This window comes from Gobius niger, assembly GCF_951799975.1.
Source record: "Gobius niger genome assembly, chromosome: 10".
Lineage (NCBI taxonomy): Eukaryota > Metazoa > Chordata > Actinopteri > Gobiiformes > Gobiidae > Gobius > Gobius niger.
In genome coordinates, this window is record NC_136861.1 from 4,891,132 (window position 1) to 4,905,982 (window position 14,851).

Genomic DNA, 14,851 nt, shown 5'->3' on the forward strand with positions numbered 1-14,851 from the left:
GAAAATTAATTGCCATCCCCTGGTCTAAAGTTTAATCTAAACATGGCGCCGTGTCTGCTGCTGTCATGTTGGATCCATTAGTGAATAAATATATTTTATTTTTTTATCCGTAACCAAACTACAAGCTTCCATCTGTCGAATATCGTCTTGCCGTCCCTCCTGGTTCTGTGATTGGTCCCCAAACCCATGCAAAGATTTGGGCCATGGTCCACATGCTGCTGTGCAGTTCAAAATGATTGGAGCGCACACAGCATCATGGGTATTCTCAGGCTAGCTCTTTTATCATCATTAAGTCTAACTTTCGTAGACCCCGTTTAGTGGCGCTAAGAGCGAGCAACTGTTGTTAATTGCTCCACTCCCCTTTCACATGCACAGAAAGTAGAGCTGATTTTCTTTTTTTCTGTATTCCACTCATTTACATTATTTTAAGAGACTCGACGTTAAAACTTAAAGCTGTGGTGAAATAATGTATTTTCAGTGTTTGTTTCTTATCTCTGTAGGTGTGGGACATTGTGGAGAAGGCAGACACTGGTTGCACACCAGGCGGAGGGAAACACAGCATGGGAGTTTTCTTTGATGCAGGACTCATGTTTCACACTAATACTGCGGATGGGACTCCCAATAGACAAGGCAACTATTCACTTTGGAAATAATAATCTCAACGTACCTGAGGCTCATGTTGTACTTTGTTATATTTCAGATGTGAAATGCACTTTGTCTAATGCCAGAACCTCTCGGGGTGAGTGCTAATGTCTCATTATTCAATGTTTCCGCAGGGCAAAAAAAACATTCACATGAAAATGAATTGGAAAATGTCATTAAAAAGCATTTCTTTAATTTTCTACTGAATAAGTTCATGAAAAAAAAAATCATGGTCTAAAACACATTCAGCAGCAGTTTGGGCTGAAATTGGCCACAGTTTTTTGCTCAAAATTTCCACATTCATCCTATAAACACTTGTGTTACCCCCAAAGGGAGGTTAACACGTTTCTTAGCACTGCTTTAAAGGGATTTTTCAGGATTTTTGACATTGCATAACTAGGAAATGAGGCCCTGAGTGTTGTTGAGATATATATTTGTAGTTCATGCAGTTCTATATTTGAAGAGTTTAGTGGTGCTAGGCTAGTGCGATATAAATGTCTGTGTCAATAGAAAAACAAACTATTTTGCATTTAAAACAAAATAATAATAATAACTTACATTTGAGCAGCATCAGCTTCGTGGCTTAAGCTACGAAGCGGCGGAGTGATCTGCTAGAAAATAGTACCTCAAAATGCAGTAATCCATTCAAGGTCAGTTATATTTCAAAAATGTTTCTATCGACACAGACATTTATGACCCACATAAACTGGTGATTACCTCAGGTGCACTGTTGAGTGGGTCAGACTCTTTTTCAATCAATCAAACTTTATTTATAAAGCGCTTTTCATACCGAAAGGTATCACAAAGTGCTCTACAGATTACAACATTTAAAACAATACACCAGGGATTAAATAAATAAATTAGTCAGTTAAAAGCTAAGCTAAAAGGTGGGTCTTGAGCTGCTCTTAAAAACATGAACGTTCTCTGCAGCCCTGAGCTCCTCCTCAGGTCTGAGCTCCTCCTCAGCCCTGAGCTCCTCCTCAGGTCTGAGCTCCTCCTCAGCCCTGAGCTCCTCCTCAGGTCTGAGCTCCTCCTCAGCCCTGAGCTCCTCCTCAGCCCTGAGCTCCTCCTCAGTCCTGAGCTCCTCCTCAGGTCTGAGCTCCTCCTCAGGTCTGAGCTCCTCCTCAGCCCTGAGCTCCTCCTCAGTCCTGAGCTCCTCCTCAGGTCTGAGCTCCTCCTCAGGTCTGAGCTCCTCCTCAGCCCTGAGCTTCTCCTCAGGTCTGAGCTCCTCCTCAGGTCTGAGCTCCTCCTCAGCCCTGAGCTCCTCCTCAGCCCTGAGCTCCTCCTCAGTCCTGAGCTCCTCCTCAGGTCTGAGCTCCTCCTCAGGTCTGAGCTCCTCCTCAGGTCTGAGCTCCTCCTCAGCCCTGAGCTCCTCCTCAGGTCTGAGCTCCTCCTCAGGTCTGAGCTCCTCCTCAGGTCTGAGCTCCTCCTCAGCCCTGAGCTCCTCCTCAGTCCTGAGCTCCTCCTCAGCCCTGAGCTTCTCCTCAGGTCTGAGCTCCTCCTCAGGTCTGAGCTCCTCCTCAGCCCTGAGCTCCTCCTCAGCCCTGAGCTCCTCCTCAGCCCTGAGCTCCTCCTCAGGTCTGAGCTCCTCCTCAGCCCTGAGCTTCTCCTCAGGTCTGAGCTCCTCCTCAGCCCTGAGCTCCTCCTCAGCCCTGAGCTCCTCCTCAGCTCTGAGCTCCTCCTCAGCCCTGAGCTTCTCCTCAGGTCTGAGCTCCTCCTCAGGTCTGAGCTCCTCCTCAGCCCTGAGCTTCTCCTCAGGTCTGAGCTCCTCCTCAGGTCTGAGCTCCTCCTCAGGTCTGAGCTCCTCCTCAGTCCTGAGCTTCTCCTCAGGTCTGAGCTCCTCCTCAGCCCTGAGCTTCTCCTCAGGTCTGAGCTCCTCCTCAGCCCTGAGCTCCTCCTCAGGTCTGAGCTCCTCCTCAGCCCTGAGCTTCTCCTCAGGTCTGAGCTCCTCCTCAGCCCTGAGCTCCTCCTCAGCCCTGACCTCCTCCTCAGGTCTGAGCTCCTCCTCAGCCCTGACCTCCTCCTCAGGTCTGAGCTCCTCCTCAGCCCTGAGCTCTTCCTCCGCCCTGAGCTCCTCCTCCTCCTCAGCCCTGAGCTTCTCCTCAGGTCTGAGCTCCTCCTCAGGTCTGAGCTCCTCCTCAGGTCTGAGCTCCTCCTCAGGTCTGAGCTTCTCCTCAGGTCTGAGCTCCTCCTCAGCCCTGAGCTTCTCCTCAGGTCTGAGCTCCTCCTCAGCCCTGAGCTTCTCCTCAGGTCTGAGCTCCTCCTCAGCCCTGAGCTCCTCCTCAGCCCTGAGCTTCTCCTCAGGTCTGAGCTCCTCCTCAGGTCTGAGCTCCTCCTCAGCCCTGAGCTCCTCCTCAGCCCTGAGCTTCTCCTCAGGTCTGAGCTCCTCCTCAGCCCTGAGCTCCTCCTCAGCCCTGAGCTCCTCCTCAGCCCTGAGCTCCTCCTCAGGTCTGAGCTCCTCCTCAGCCCTGAGCTCCTCCTCAGGTGGTTCCAGAGGCGAGGGCCGTAATATTGAGTCTTTTTGTTGACTTTAGGAATAACTAGGAGACCCCTGCCGGAGGAGCGAAGGGGCCGTGAAGGTTCGTAAGGTTTTAATGCAGGCTACTAGTTGCCATAGACATGCACTAGCCTAGCACTAGCCTAGGACGACTAAACTCTTATAATATAAGGACTGCAGGAATAATGAAAAAAAAAAAAAACATTCTACAGAAATAAAAAACACTCTGGATAACTAGGAATTGAGGCCCTGTGTCAAACATCCTTAAATGTCCTTTTAAATATAGTATTTGGACATTAAAATGAAATAAAATTAAAAAAAGACAGCAAACCCTGTTATTATTTCCACCTAATAATCTCTGTCTTAATATATAATTTGTCATTTCTTGTCATCACTTACAGCAAGTCCATACAAGGACCCAGTGGAGTGTGAGTGCTGTCAGGACGGCATGAAGAACACACCTCCCTCCTCCACCTGTGAACAGAGGAAACTGAACATCACATCAAGACAGCGCAGGGAACTCAAGGACGACCTCATGCTGGCCAGCAGTAATGGTACCGACACATCTCACCGTGCTGTCGCTTCTATTAGGACGCTTGAAAGGCTGTAATCAGACGCTCGTATGTGTTCACCTCAGGCAGAGCATTAAGATATGAATGAAAACGGTTTCCTGATTCTTTGTTTGTGCTTTGGTGACAGTGGAATAGTTTAACCTCCTAACTCCCGCCTGAACAGAGAGGATCTTTTTCCTCACGTCATCAGATTTTTTTTCCATCATTTTTTTGTTGGGTGTTCAACTCATTTTGGTAACTTTTTTGTAATTTTTTTAATCACATTTCTGTCATTTTTTTTGTCACATTTTTGTCATTTTTTTGTCATTTTTTGTCACATTTTTGTCACATTTCCATCACTGTTTTCATCTCAGTTCTGTCACTATTTTCACAGCTTTTTTCCAGAAGCTTTTGGACTGGGGTAAAGCCAAACTGGAGAAAATGTGCTCGGTTCAGGTGGGAGTTAAGGGGTTAACTAGTCTACATTTCTTTCCTCTCTCCCTCTCCTGATAATTATTTCAATACGAGTGGGTTTGAATGTGTAGTACCTGTCTGTCCAGCGATCATGTCACGATAAAATCCCCTTAACAACATGTTTGTATTTCAGTGCCTTGTTTAATGCACCCACGTTTCTGTTTTCACAAGTTTGTTGAAGCGTATGATTCCTCTGATCTGAATGCCTGGGCTCGGGAAAGGCATTTTAAACCACAGCTGCTGATCGTCTTGAATAATTCCTCTTTTCAGGCGTGTCTCTGTTTCAGGAGGTGGTTATGTTGCTCCAAATTCAGATAATCACTAAATAATTCCTGAGTGAGTGCTCAGGCCCCGTCCACACGTGGCAAGGTATCTCACAAACCGAAGATATTTTCCTACGATCTGGCCGATCATCCACACAAAACCGGAGTGTTCTGTCTATAAAAACGAAGATTTCTAAAAACTCAGGCCATGGTGAAGATTTGGAAATTCTCCGGTTACACGTTTGAGTGTGGACGTCAATAACCGGAGTATTCGACCACGTCACTGCCAACGTGCTGCGCGCATGGCCTGTGTTTACATCAGAAACAGCATTGGACGCCTTCAAACTGTGTTGGCTTTAAAGGAATAGGCCACCGTTTTTCCATACTGAGATATGTTCTTACCTTAGCTTTGACGAGTTCTTTAGGACCTGTCTGATCTTCCCCCGTGCCTTCAGTCACGTAAACACAGCGCAGACGGCGTTAGCATTTAGCCTCTCCCTCTCTCCTCTATAGCTCCAAAACAGGTCAAGATAGAAACTACCAAGCTCTTCCATGTTTTCCCTATTTAAATATGGTTACGTGAAGTGTTACACTACAAAGTATAATTACACAAAATTAAACAATGTGGATTTTCTAAGCGGATAAAAGGGGGAACTATATTGTAAGGCGTTTTAATACCAGGAGTAGTTCTGAATCCGCGCAGTAATCTTCACTTTACTGCGCAGTAATCTTCATTTTACTGCGCAGTAATCTTCACTTTACTGTGCGGATGCCAAATTACTCCTGGTATTATTACACCTTACAATATAGTTCCCCCTTTTATCCGCTTAGAAAATCCACATTGTTGAATTTTGTGTAATTATACTTTGTAGTGGAACACTTCACGTAACCATATTTAAATAGGGAAAACGTGGAAGAGCTTGGTAGTTTCTATCTTGACCTGTTTTGGAGCTATAGAGGAGAGAGGGAGAGGCTAAATGCTAACGCCGTCTGCGCTGTGTTTACGTGACTGAAGGCACGGGGGAAGATCAGACAGGTCCTAAATAACTCGTCAAAGCTAAGGTAAGAACATATCTCAGTGTAACGTGGATGACTCTGCGTTGTGTTAGTTAGTAACGGCCAGGAGACGGGGTTGTTTTACAAGGGGTCTTTATCTGTGCAACAGACAAAAACGGCTGGTCAGCCTTGAACCTGGGACACCAGAACTCATAGCAGCTAGTGGGGGGGTACACGTTATAAACCGTTAGTGGTGGTTTAACAAATAATCAAATAAAAATGTAGAAATTATATAACTAAAACATGTCCTTAATAATTCTACTATCATTTGACATTCATACAAACGATAATTAAATGTCAAAAAATAAAACTTATACAGACACCCCAAAAATCGTGACCTTACCTCAGCTGCGCATTGACAGAATGGTGCCGGGCTCACGTCGTCCCCACTATTTATAGAATTTGCCGCCGCTAGAGGGCGCTGCCTCACGATTAGCACCAGTATCAAGTGGAATACAATAATTTTACTGTTACATCAGTATGTAAAAACGGTGGCCTATTCCTTTAACGCTTTTTGCTAAAGCTCAAGTACTGCTTCATGTCAAAGCGTGCAGGTGGAGGAGCACTTTACAGTCAGTTATTTTACGACGAATAAGCGTCCCACGTCCGACATGTTCCTCAAAGACATAACAGCGCGGGTGCATTTCTCGGCAGTCATGCAGTTTGCGGCGTAACACCGGGACGCACTTCTGCAGGAGAACTTTGAGATGAAGTCGTTCTCCCGGAGGAAACGGTGAGACAAATGCCACAGTGAATTTCTCCATTGTGAGATCAATAAAGGATTATCTTATCTTAGTCCTCGCTGCTGATGTTATTACGTGGAGTTGTTACATGCCAGGTCAGTCTGTCAGCGATCAGCCGTGAGTCTGGTCAAGAAAGTTAGTCACTGTACGAGCCTATTTATCTGACGGAAGATTAGAAAAAATGGCAAATGCCTTTGAATATGTCGTCTCACAATTGTTAGGCAGGTTTGTAAAGCTATAACGGTGAATTTGGCACTACAGTGTTAACAGCTGCATAACAAATCATGTATGTGCTGTGCAGAAACTTGAACAATTTATGATGAAAAAACGCATATACGCGGTTAAGTGTGGAAGCCGTTTTTTAAAAAACCAAGGTGGTGTGGACTAAAAAAATTTTCTAACAGACCTGCATCACATGAATGATCGCATTTTGAGGGACTATTTTCTAGCAGATCACTCCGCCGCTGCGTAGCTTATACAACCACGAAGCTGATGCTGCTCAAATATAAGGTATTTTAAATGATTCTATGGACACAGACATTTATATGGTTAGTCTGGTGTTATAAGTGATTTGCCTCAGGTGCTCTGTGGAGCGGGTCAGACTGTTTTTAATGCAGGCTAGCTGATACCATAGAAATGCACTAGCCTAGCATTAGCCTAGCGCCACAAAACTCTTCAAACATAAGAACTGCTTGAATTACAAAAAAATGTCTCCAGGAATCAGCAACACTCTGGATAACTAGGAAATGAGGCCCTATGTCAAAAATCCTGAAATATCCCTTTAAGTCATGTGCGACTTTTGTGTGCTCCCAGTTGAACAGAGGTGGAGTAGAGCAGGATTTTATAAAAAAAATGATGTAAAACTTTGATGTTTCCAAATTAATAGATCATAAAGTCATTGCTCAGTACTAACGACCACTAAGGGGTTGAATATTTTTAATATATATTTCAATAAACCACCAATATCTCCTGCAGGTGAGGAGGATAACAGCTACATGGACAGCAGTGAAATCACTTCTCGAACCATGTTTCCAGAAAGTTGGTGGTGGACTACCTTCCAAATCCCTGCGTGTGCTGGGAATCCTAACTGGTAACAGACAGACAGAAACTTAACATAGATTTACTGAGCATCATGATTTCTCTTTTTTTTTCCCAGTGAAGCCAACACGTATGACATGAACATTCCCCTAAGAGACTCAATCACAACCTGGGTGTTCACAGGCATCAGTCTCTCAGAAAATAACGGTAAGAGACAAAACACTACACCTATACTGTATCCAAGGGAAATCACTAGGTAAATAAAATATAATATACACTGCTCACAAAAACTTAGGACACACTCAAAAAACACTGTGTAACTCCAAGTCAGTCAAATTTCTGGGATATCAGACTGTCCAGTTAGGAAGCCACGCTTATTGTGAATCAATTTCTCTTGTCTGTTTAATTTCCACAACACCAACAGGTGGAAATGAGAGGCAATTAGCAAGATCACTCCAAAAGAGGAATGGTTTAGCACAGTGGTGTAGTCTTCAATTTTCTAGTGGGTATACTGTATTTTTTAGCAGGCGTGGGGGATAGCCAATTATATGCGCTGAAAAAAATAGCCCGTCACATACTATTACTAATATCAAATGTATCAGAGAATTAAATATATAATATATATAATTAAATATAAATGTTATTGAAATAACAAGCAATAGACCCATAGGAATGTTCTAGGAATTCAAAGGCTGTAGCTCGACTATAAGGCTGTGGGACTGAGGCCAAAATGAAAACTTCAATGAATAAATCCCAGTCTGCTTTCACCAACTCCACCAGTCAACCACCGGGCTCTCGCACCTGCAAACTCCCCCACACACAAAACCATGCGCGCTGCTTCTGGAGAACCACTCTTCAAGGACATTTTTTTTTGTCTGAACAGGAGCGCGCGTGGCTCGGTCAGAGCTGTGGGCGTGGCTCGGTCAGCGCTGTGGGCGGGGCACATCCACTTTTCAGTCTCTGTCAAGGGACAGCTTCAGTGTCTGAGAGTAAAACGCACACTTGGAACAGTCTACGCGGTCTTTCCCGTGGACTTCAGCGCTTTGTAATACAGATTGTTTCCCGCCTGCACCTGTCTCTGCCTTTGCCCAAAACCGCTCTCACGCGCTGCCGCAGGGGAGGGAGAAATGCAGTTAAGGGTCCGGCATTGTGGACTCCCAGAGCGGGGATGAACAGGGAAAGTGTCTATGACAGGGAGACGTACGCGACTCCTCCAGCGCTGTGAGGACGGTTAATAAGCCTCTGTCATTATGAGCTGTTCTCAGGCCGGGTTATATTTTGTGCTCATGTACACCGGAGCTGTGCGCAACTGCGCACGAGCGCAGCTGAGAGGGAACAGTCGGTCTGTCGGTGGAGACAGAGAAAAAGAGAGAGGGGGATGAGCCTGTCATCTCTCGTTTTCAGGGGAGGAAATAGTTTGTCGTGGAGTTTGTACTGGTCTCCAAACGGACAGAAAACGCAAAAATAACACTGCGCAAATGAGTGATACGTATCTTTCCCACTTTGTAGTGGTTATACGGTAAATCTGCAGGCCTTCTAGTGCAGGGGTGGCCAACCAGCCAGAGACGAAGAGCCACATTTTTAACTGTGATACTGCAAAGAGCCACATCATACACATGGGCACACATGATCACCACCCCATCCCTTCCACACACACACACACACAGATCTCTGCTAATATAAGCCAGATTTATTGTAAATGTCACACACAAACATGATAATGACAGATATTGACTCCTACAAGACCACATGCCAGTCATTTTCAACAATGAACATTGTGTGCACTGTCTCACACACACACAAACTCTCAGTTCAACCAAGTCCACAAACAAAAATGTAATTTACAATAGCGTTTTTTCTCTTACTTTGTATGTTGCTTAGTGGGACTTCTGGCACTCCTTGTCTTGAACAATCCTCTTCAAATCTGGCTTATATTCCGTTGTTGCCACTCGAAGCAATTCTTTCACATGGGTGTCAGTCAGAACAGAACGATGTTTTGATTTCACATGTTTCAGGGTAGAAAACACAGACTCGCAGACGTATGTTGACCCAAACATTGACAGTATCTTCAGCGCAGCCTGTTTGACATTGGGGTATTTTTCCATTGGCACACTTTTCCAGAACTCAATGGTCCCTTCCCTTAAAGCAGCTTTCAGTTGGTCCTCCTCACAAAGATCAATCATTTCCAACTCAGCCGCGGCCTCATCTGTGACTAGCGGGGCTTTCAAACAGTCCGTCTCCGCATTAAATGGGTCGACGAGGAACGTAATCTGTGGCCTTTTCAGTTGTAGATCACGGAACCGGGTCACAAAGCTTTCGTGCAGGTTTTCAACCAGTGTTGCATATCTGGCTCTTTGCTTCTTCAGGGCGGCGCTGGTGACTTGCCCGCTGGCTTTTAACAGAGTGGGAAAATGCGTTAAATCTCCCTTTTGAATATGAGCCTTGAACAGCTTCAGTTTGTTGACAAACGCAAACACACTTTGCACCAGGTCAGGTAGCATTTTTAACTTACCCTGCAGGGTCAGGTTCAGTCTGTCCAAGTGAAACAGCATGTCGACCAAAAAGGCCAGATCCATTATCCACTCGAGGTCCGAGAGTTCGGGATAGTCCTTGTCCTTCTCTTCCATGAACAGTTTCACGGCAGCCAAAAGCTCAAAAAAGCGAGAGAGTACTTTGCCTTTTGACAGCCACCTCACAGTGCAGTGCAGCGGCAGGTCACCTGGAAGCCCTTGGTCCAGCTCAGCGATGAGATTCCTGAATTGCCTGTGGTTAAGCGCATGTGTGCGGATGTAGTTGACCATTTCCATCACTGGCTTCATGACGTTGTCTAAATTCAGTGATTTAGACACGAGTTGCTCCCTGTGGATGACGCAGTGGAAGTTCCAAAATGCGGGAAATGTTTGGTCAGCTTTGCACAGCCCCACAAGCCCGTTCACAGATCCTATCATGGCTGGCGCTCCATCCGTGGCTATTGCAGTTAGTTTTGGTATGGGCAGATGTGCTTTCGCGAATGCAGCCATCATTGTTTCTTTCACATCTATGCCACGGGTTCTGTCTTTTAATGGCACAATATCAAGGAGTTCTTCTTTGATCACACAATCGTTTGACACAGACCGTGCAAATATTGCCAACTGAGGCTTGTCTTGTATGTCACAACTCTCATCCAATGCAACACTAAAATACTCACATTCTTGAAGGTCAGTGTGCAACTGTGTTTCAATAGCCTCGTTAATGTCCGATATTCTGCGTTCAACAGTGTGGCGGGACAGTTGGACTTCTGATATCATTCGTTTTAATTTGTCATTTTCAGGAGACAATATTTCAACAGCGTCGCTGAGGCATTTTTTCACGAACTCCCCTTCATTGTATGGCTTTTTAGCCTGTGCAATGTTCAAAGCCAGTTGATAAGACGCAAGCGTTACGGTCTCGGAGTGCTTCGTAAATCTTTGGAAAAACTGTGTCTGCTTTTCTGCCTGACTTTTCAACGTTACCAACTTGTTTTTGCGAAGTTCAGTCCCTTTTGGAAATTCCTGGTCGTAGCTTGCGTGGAGTGTGCTGAAGTGCCGTTGAAGATTAGAAGCTTTAAAATGCGCTAGCGACGCCTGACATATGAGGCAGAATGGCTTGTCATTACGTTCAATAAAAAAATATGAACTCTCCCACTCTGTTAAAAATGTCCGGTGTTCATCTACATATTTTCGTTTTGCGGTGCTTTTTTTCCCTTCCATTTTGAGAGCACACAACATTCGGGTCGGGCCGGGCCGAGATTTCCCGCATGAGAGTCGGGCTCGGGTTTTTTTTATTTTATTTTTTTATTAATGTCATTATAATCTCTAATAAAAATCTATTTAGGCGGAGTCTATTGGATACAAAATGTAGCAATACGCAATATAAAATAGAGGAGTCCGGGAGGGAGGTGGTGCAGGTGCGGGGGGCGGGCGCACGTGCTGCTGTGTTGTCACGTTTAAGCAGCATGGTCAGGCTGTGATAACCGCGCCACACAGAGAACATCACTCTTCAGTCTTTCTCTCAGGACAGCGTTTCATTAACAGTGGATAAATAAGCAGTTTGGTTCCTGTTACTGCGTAAAAAGTAGCTTTTTTAGAGCGCGATGTTTATGAAACATGAAGGAAGAGGAGAGAGAGAGACGGAAAAGAGGAGACAAGACACATTGAGCTGCGGCGCTGGCTGCTCCGCGCCGCGTGCTGCGTGCACGTATGCCGTGCGCGTAGCCGCGTACCTCGAAAACATGGTGCTGCTGTGCAGATGCTCCTATCTGAACCTTAAATAAATAATTATGTATGTCGGGTTTGTTTCGGGTTCGGGCTGACAATTCACGTTAATTGCTCGGGTCGGGTCGGGTCGGGCTTGATTTTTTGGGCCCGATCTAATCTCTAATGAGAGCCCCTTAAGAGCCGCATGAAACCAGCCAAAGAGCCGCATGAGGCTCGCGAGCCGCTGGTTGGCCACCCCTGTTCTAGTGGTTATACGGCGTATACCTGCGTATCACGTAGACTACACCACTGGTTTAGCAGGTTGTGACCACAGACCATTTCCCTGTCTTCATCCTTTGTACCGTATTTTTGGAACACTTTTGCAATTGTCCAGTGTTCTCACCACTAGAGGCATCATGAGGAGCATCTACAACCCACAGAAGCTGCTCAGGGAGTGATGCTCATCCAAAATGGCACGTCCATTCGTGCTGTGGCAAGAAGGTTTGCTGTGTCTCCCAGTGTCCAGAGCATGGAGGAGATACCAGGAGACAGGCCAGTCCACCAGGAGACCTGGGGGGGGGCGACCGAGGCCAACAACCCAGCAGCAGGACCGCTATCTGCTCATTTGTGCACGGAGAAACAGGAGAAGCACTGCCCGAGCCCTACAAAATGACCTCCAGAGGGCCACAAATGTGCATGTTGGTCCTCAAACGGTCAGAAACCGACTCCATGAGGGTGGTATGAGGGCCCGACGTCCACATGTTGGGCCGGTGCTTACTGCCCAACACCGTGCAGCCCGATTGGCATTTGCCTGAGAACACAGCGATTGGCAGATTGGCCAATGGTGCCCTGTGCTCTTCACGGATGAGAGCAGGTTCACCCTGAGCACATGTGACAGACGTGACAGAGTCTGGAGACGCCCTGGAGAACGTTCTGCTGCTGCAACATCATCCAGCATGACCGGTTTGGTGGTGGGTCAGTGATGGTCTGGGGAGGCATTTCATTGGAGGGCCGCACAGCCCTCCATGTGCGAGCCAGAGGTTCCCTGACTGGCATTGGGGACCGGGATGAGTTCCTCAGACCTATTGTAAGACCATATGCTGGTGCTGTGGGCCCTGGGTTCCTTCTGATGCCTGATAATGCCAGGCCACATGTGGCAAGAGTGTGTCAGCAGGTCCTGCATGATGAAGGTATTGATGTTATGGACTGGCCTGCTCGTTCCCCAGACTTAAATCCAATAGAGCACATCTGGGACATCATGTCTCGGTCCATCCATCAACGCCACGTCGCACCACAGACTGTCCAGGAGCTGACTGATGCTCTAATCCAGGTCTGGGAGGAGATCCCTCAGGAGGACATCCGTGGTCTCATCAGGAGCATGCCCAGGCGTTGTAGGAAGTGCATTCAGGCACGTGGAGGCCACACACACGACTGAGGATGATACAGACTCGTTTGGAGGAATTTCTACAGAATTTGGATCAACCAGTGACCTGATTTGTCACTTTGATTTTGACTATAATTTTGGATCCAGACCTCCAGGGGCTTAGAATTTGATTTCCATTTATCATTCTTATGTTATTTTGTTCTCAACACATTGCCCTACACTATGAATAAAGATTTTCATCCGAAAAATCGAATTGATTGACATTTAGGATGTGTTTTTTGAGTGTGCCCTAAGTTTTTGTGAGCAGTGTATATACATTGCCTCTCGAAAGTATTCATACACCTTGAACTTTTGCACATTTTGTCATGTTTACAGCCCTAAACATAAAGATTTTATTTTGATTTTTTTACTGAACGTTCACACACAAGTAACAGACAACTGTGAAGTGAAAGCGAAATGATACATGATTCTGTTATTTTTCAAAAAATAGAAAAGTGAAAAGTGGGGCTTGCATAAGTATTCATACAGCATGCATGAATACTTTGTGGAACCCCCTTTTGCTGTAATAACAGCAGCAAGTCTTTTGGGGTTTGACTCTACAAGATTAGCACATGTAGAGACTGACATTTTAGCCCATTCATCTTTAAAAAACAACTCCAGCTCTGTCACATTAGAAGGAGAGCGTTTGTGAACAGCAGTTTTCAGATTATTCCACAGATTTTCAATAGGATTTAGGTCAGGACTTTGACTGGGCCATTCTAACACATGAATATTTTTGTCTTTAAACCATTCCATTGTAGATTTATCTTTGTGTTTAGGGTCATTGTCCTGCTGGAAGGTGAATCTCCGCCCCAGCCTCAGTTCTCTTGCTGACTCCAGCAGGTTTTCCTCCAAAATGTCTCTGTATTTGGCTCCATCCATCTTCACAACTATTCTTACAGTCTCCCTAGTCCCCGCTGAGGAAAAGCAGCCCCACAGCATGATGCTCCCCCCGTATATTTGACACTGGGGATGGTGCACTCAGGACCATGAGCAGTGTCAGATTTGCTCCATACATAACGTTTTGCATCTGGGCCAAAAAGTTACATTTTTGTCTCATCTGACCAAAGCTCCTTCTTCCACATGGAGCTGTGTCCTCCATATGACTTCTACAAACTTCAAACGTGATTTCTTATGGCCTCCTTTCAATAATGGCTTTCTTCTTCCACTCGTCCATGAAGGCCAGATTTGTGTAGATACGACTTATAGTTGTCCCATGTACAGATTCCCCCAGCTCAGCGGCAGCACTTCACAGTTCCTCCAGAGTTATCTTGGGGCACTTGGTTGTATTTCTGACCAGTGTCCTCCTTGTTCAGTTTGTTAGTTTACGTGAACAGCCGTGTCTTGGTAAGTCTGCAGTGGTGCTTTACTCTTTCCATTTCTGAATGATGGATTGAACAGTTGCTCCGGGAGATGTTTAAATCTTGGGAAATCTTTGTATAACTTAAGGCTGCTTTAAACTTCTCCACAGCTTTATCCCTGACCTCTCCGGTGCTCCTTGACCTTCATGATGTTGTTTAGTGACCAATACACTCCGACCACAGCTCTGAGGGCCTAAAAGAACAGCTGAAATTAAACTGAGAGTAGATTACACACAGGTGGCCTCTATTTAACCGTTAGGCCAAGGTGTGAACATTCTGGAGTCATTAGGAATGTTTTAAAGGCAATTCAATGCACTCAGAAAATGCTGTATGAATACTTACGCAAGCCCCACTTTTCACTTTTCTATTTTTTGAAAATTAACAGAATCATGTATCATTTTGCTTTCACTTCACAGTTGTCTGTTACTTGTGTGTGAACGTTCAGTAAAAAAAATCCAATTAAAATCTTTATGTTTAGGGTTGTAAACATGACAAAATGTGCAAAAGCTCAAGGTGTATGAATACTTACGAGAGGCACTGTATATAATGGCACTCTTAACTCCCGCCTTAACCAAGTGCATTTTCTCCA

General features: G+C 45.5%; 1 protein-coding gene across 1 annotated transcript in view; it reads left to right on the forward strand.

The window, feature by feature from the left end:
* The window catches only part of LOC306969183 (complement C3-like), a gene marked incomplete at its 3' end in the record, with an annotated part of 44,237 nt that overhangs the window by 15,784 nt on the left and 13,602 nt on the right, over positions 1 to 14,851 (forward strand). The window contains exons 16-19 of the mRNA XM_079564783.1: positions 501 to 630; positions 3,541 to 3,693; positions 7,202 to 7,316; positions 7,383 to 7,471. Coding sequence (XP_079420909.1) covers positions 501 to 630; positions 3,541 to 3,693; positions 7,202 to 7,316; positions 7,383 to 7,471 — 487 coding nt within the window. The remainder of the gene's footprint in view (positions 1 to 500; positions 631 to 3,540; positions 3,694 to 7,201; positions 7,317 to 7,382; positions 7,472 to 14,851) is intronic.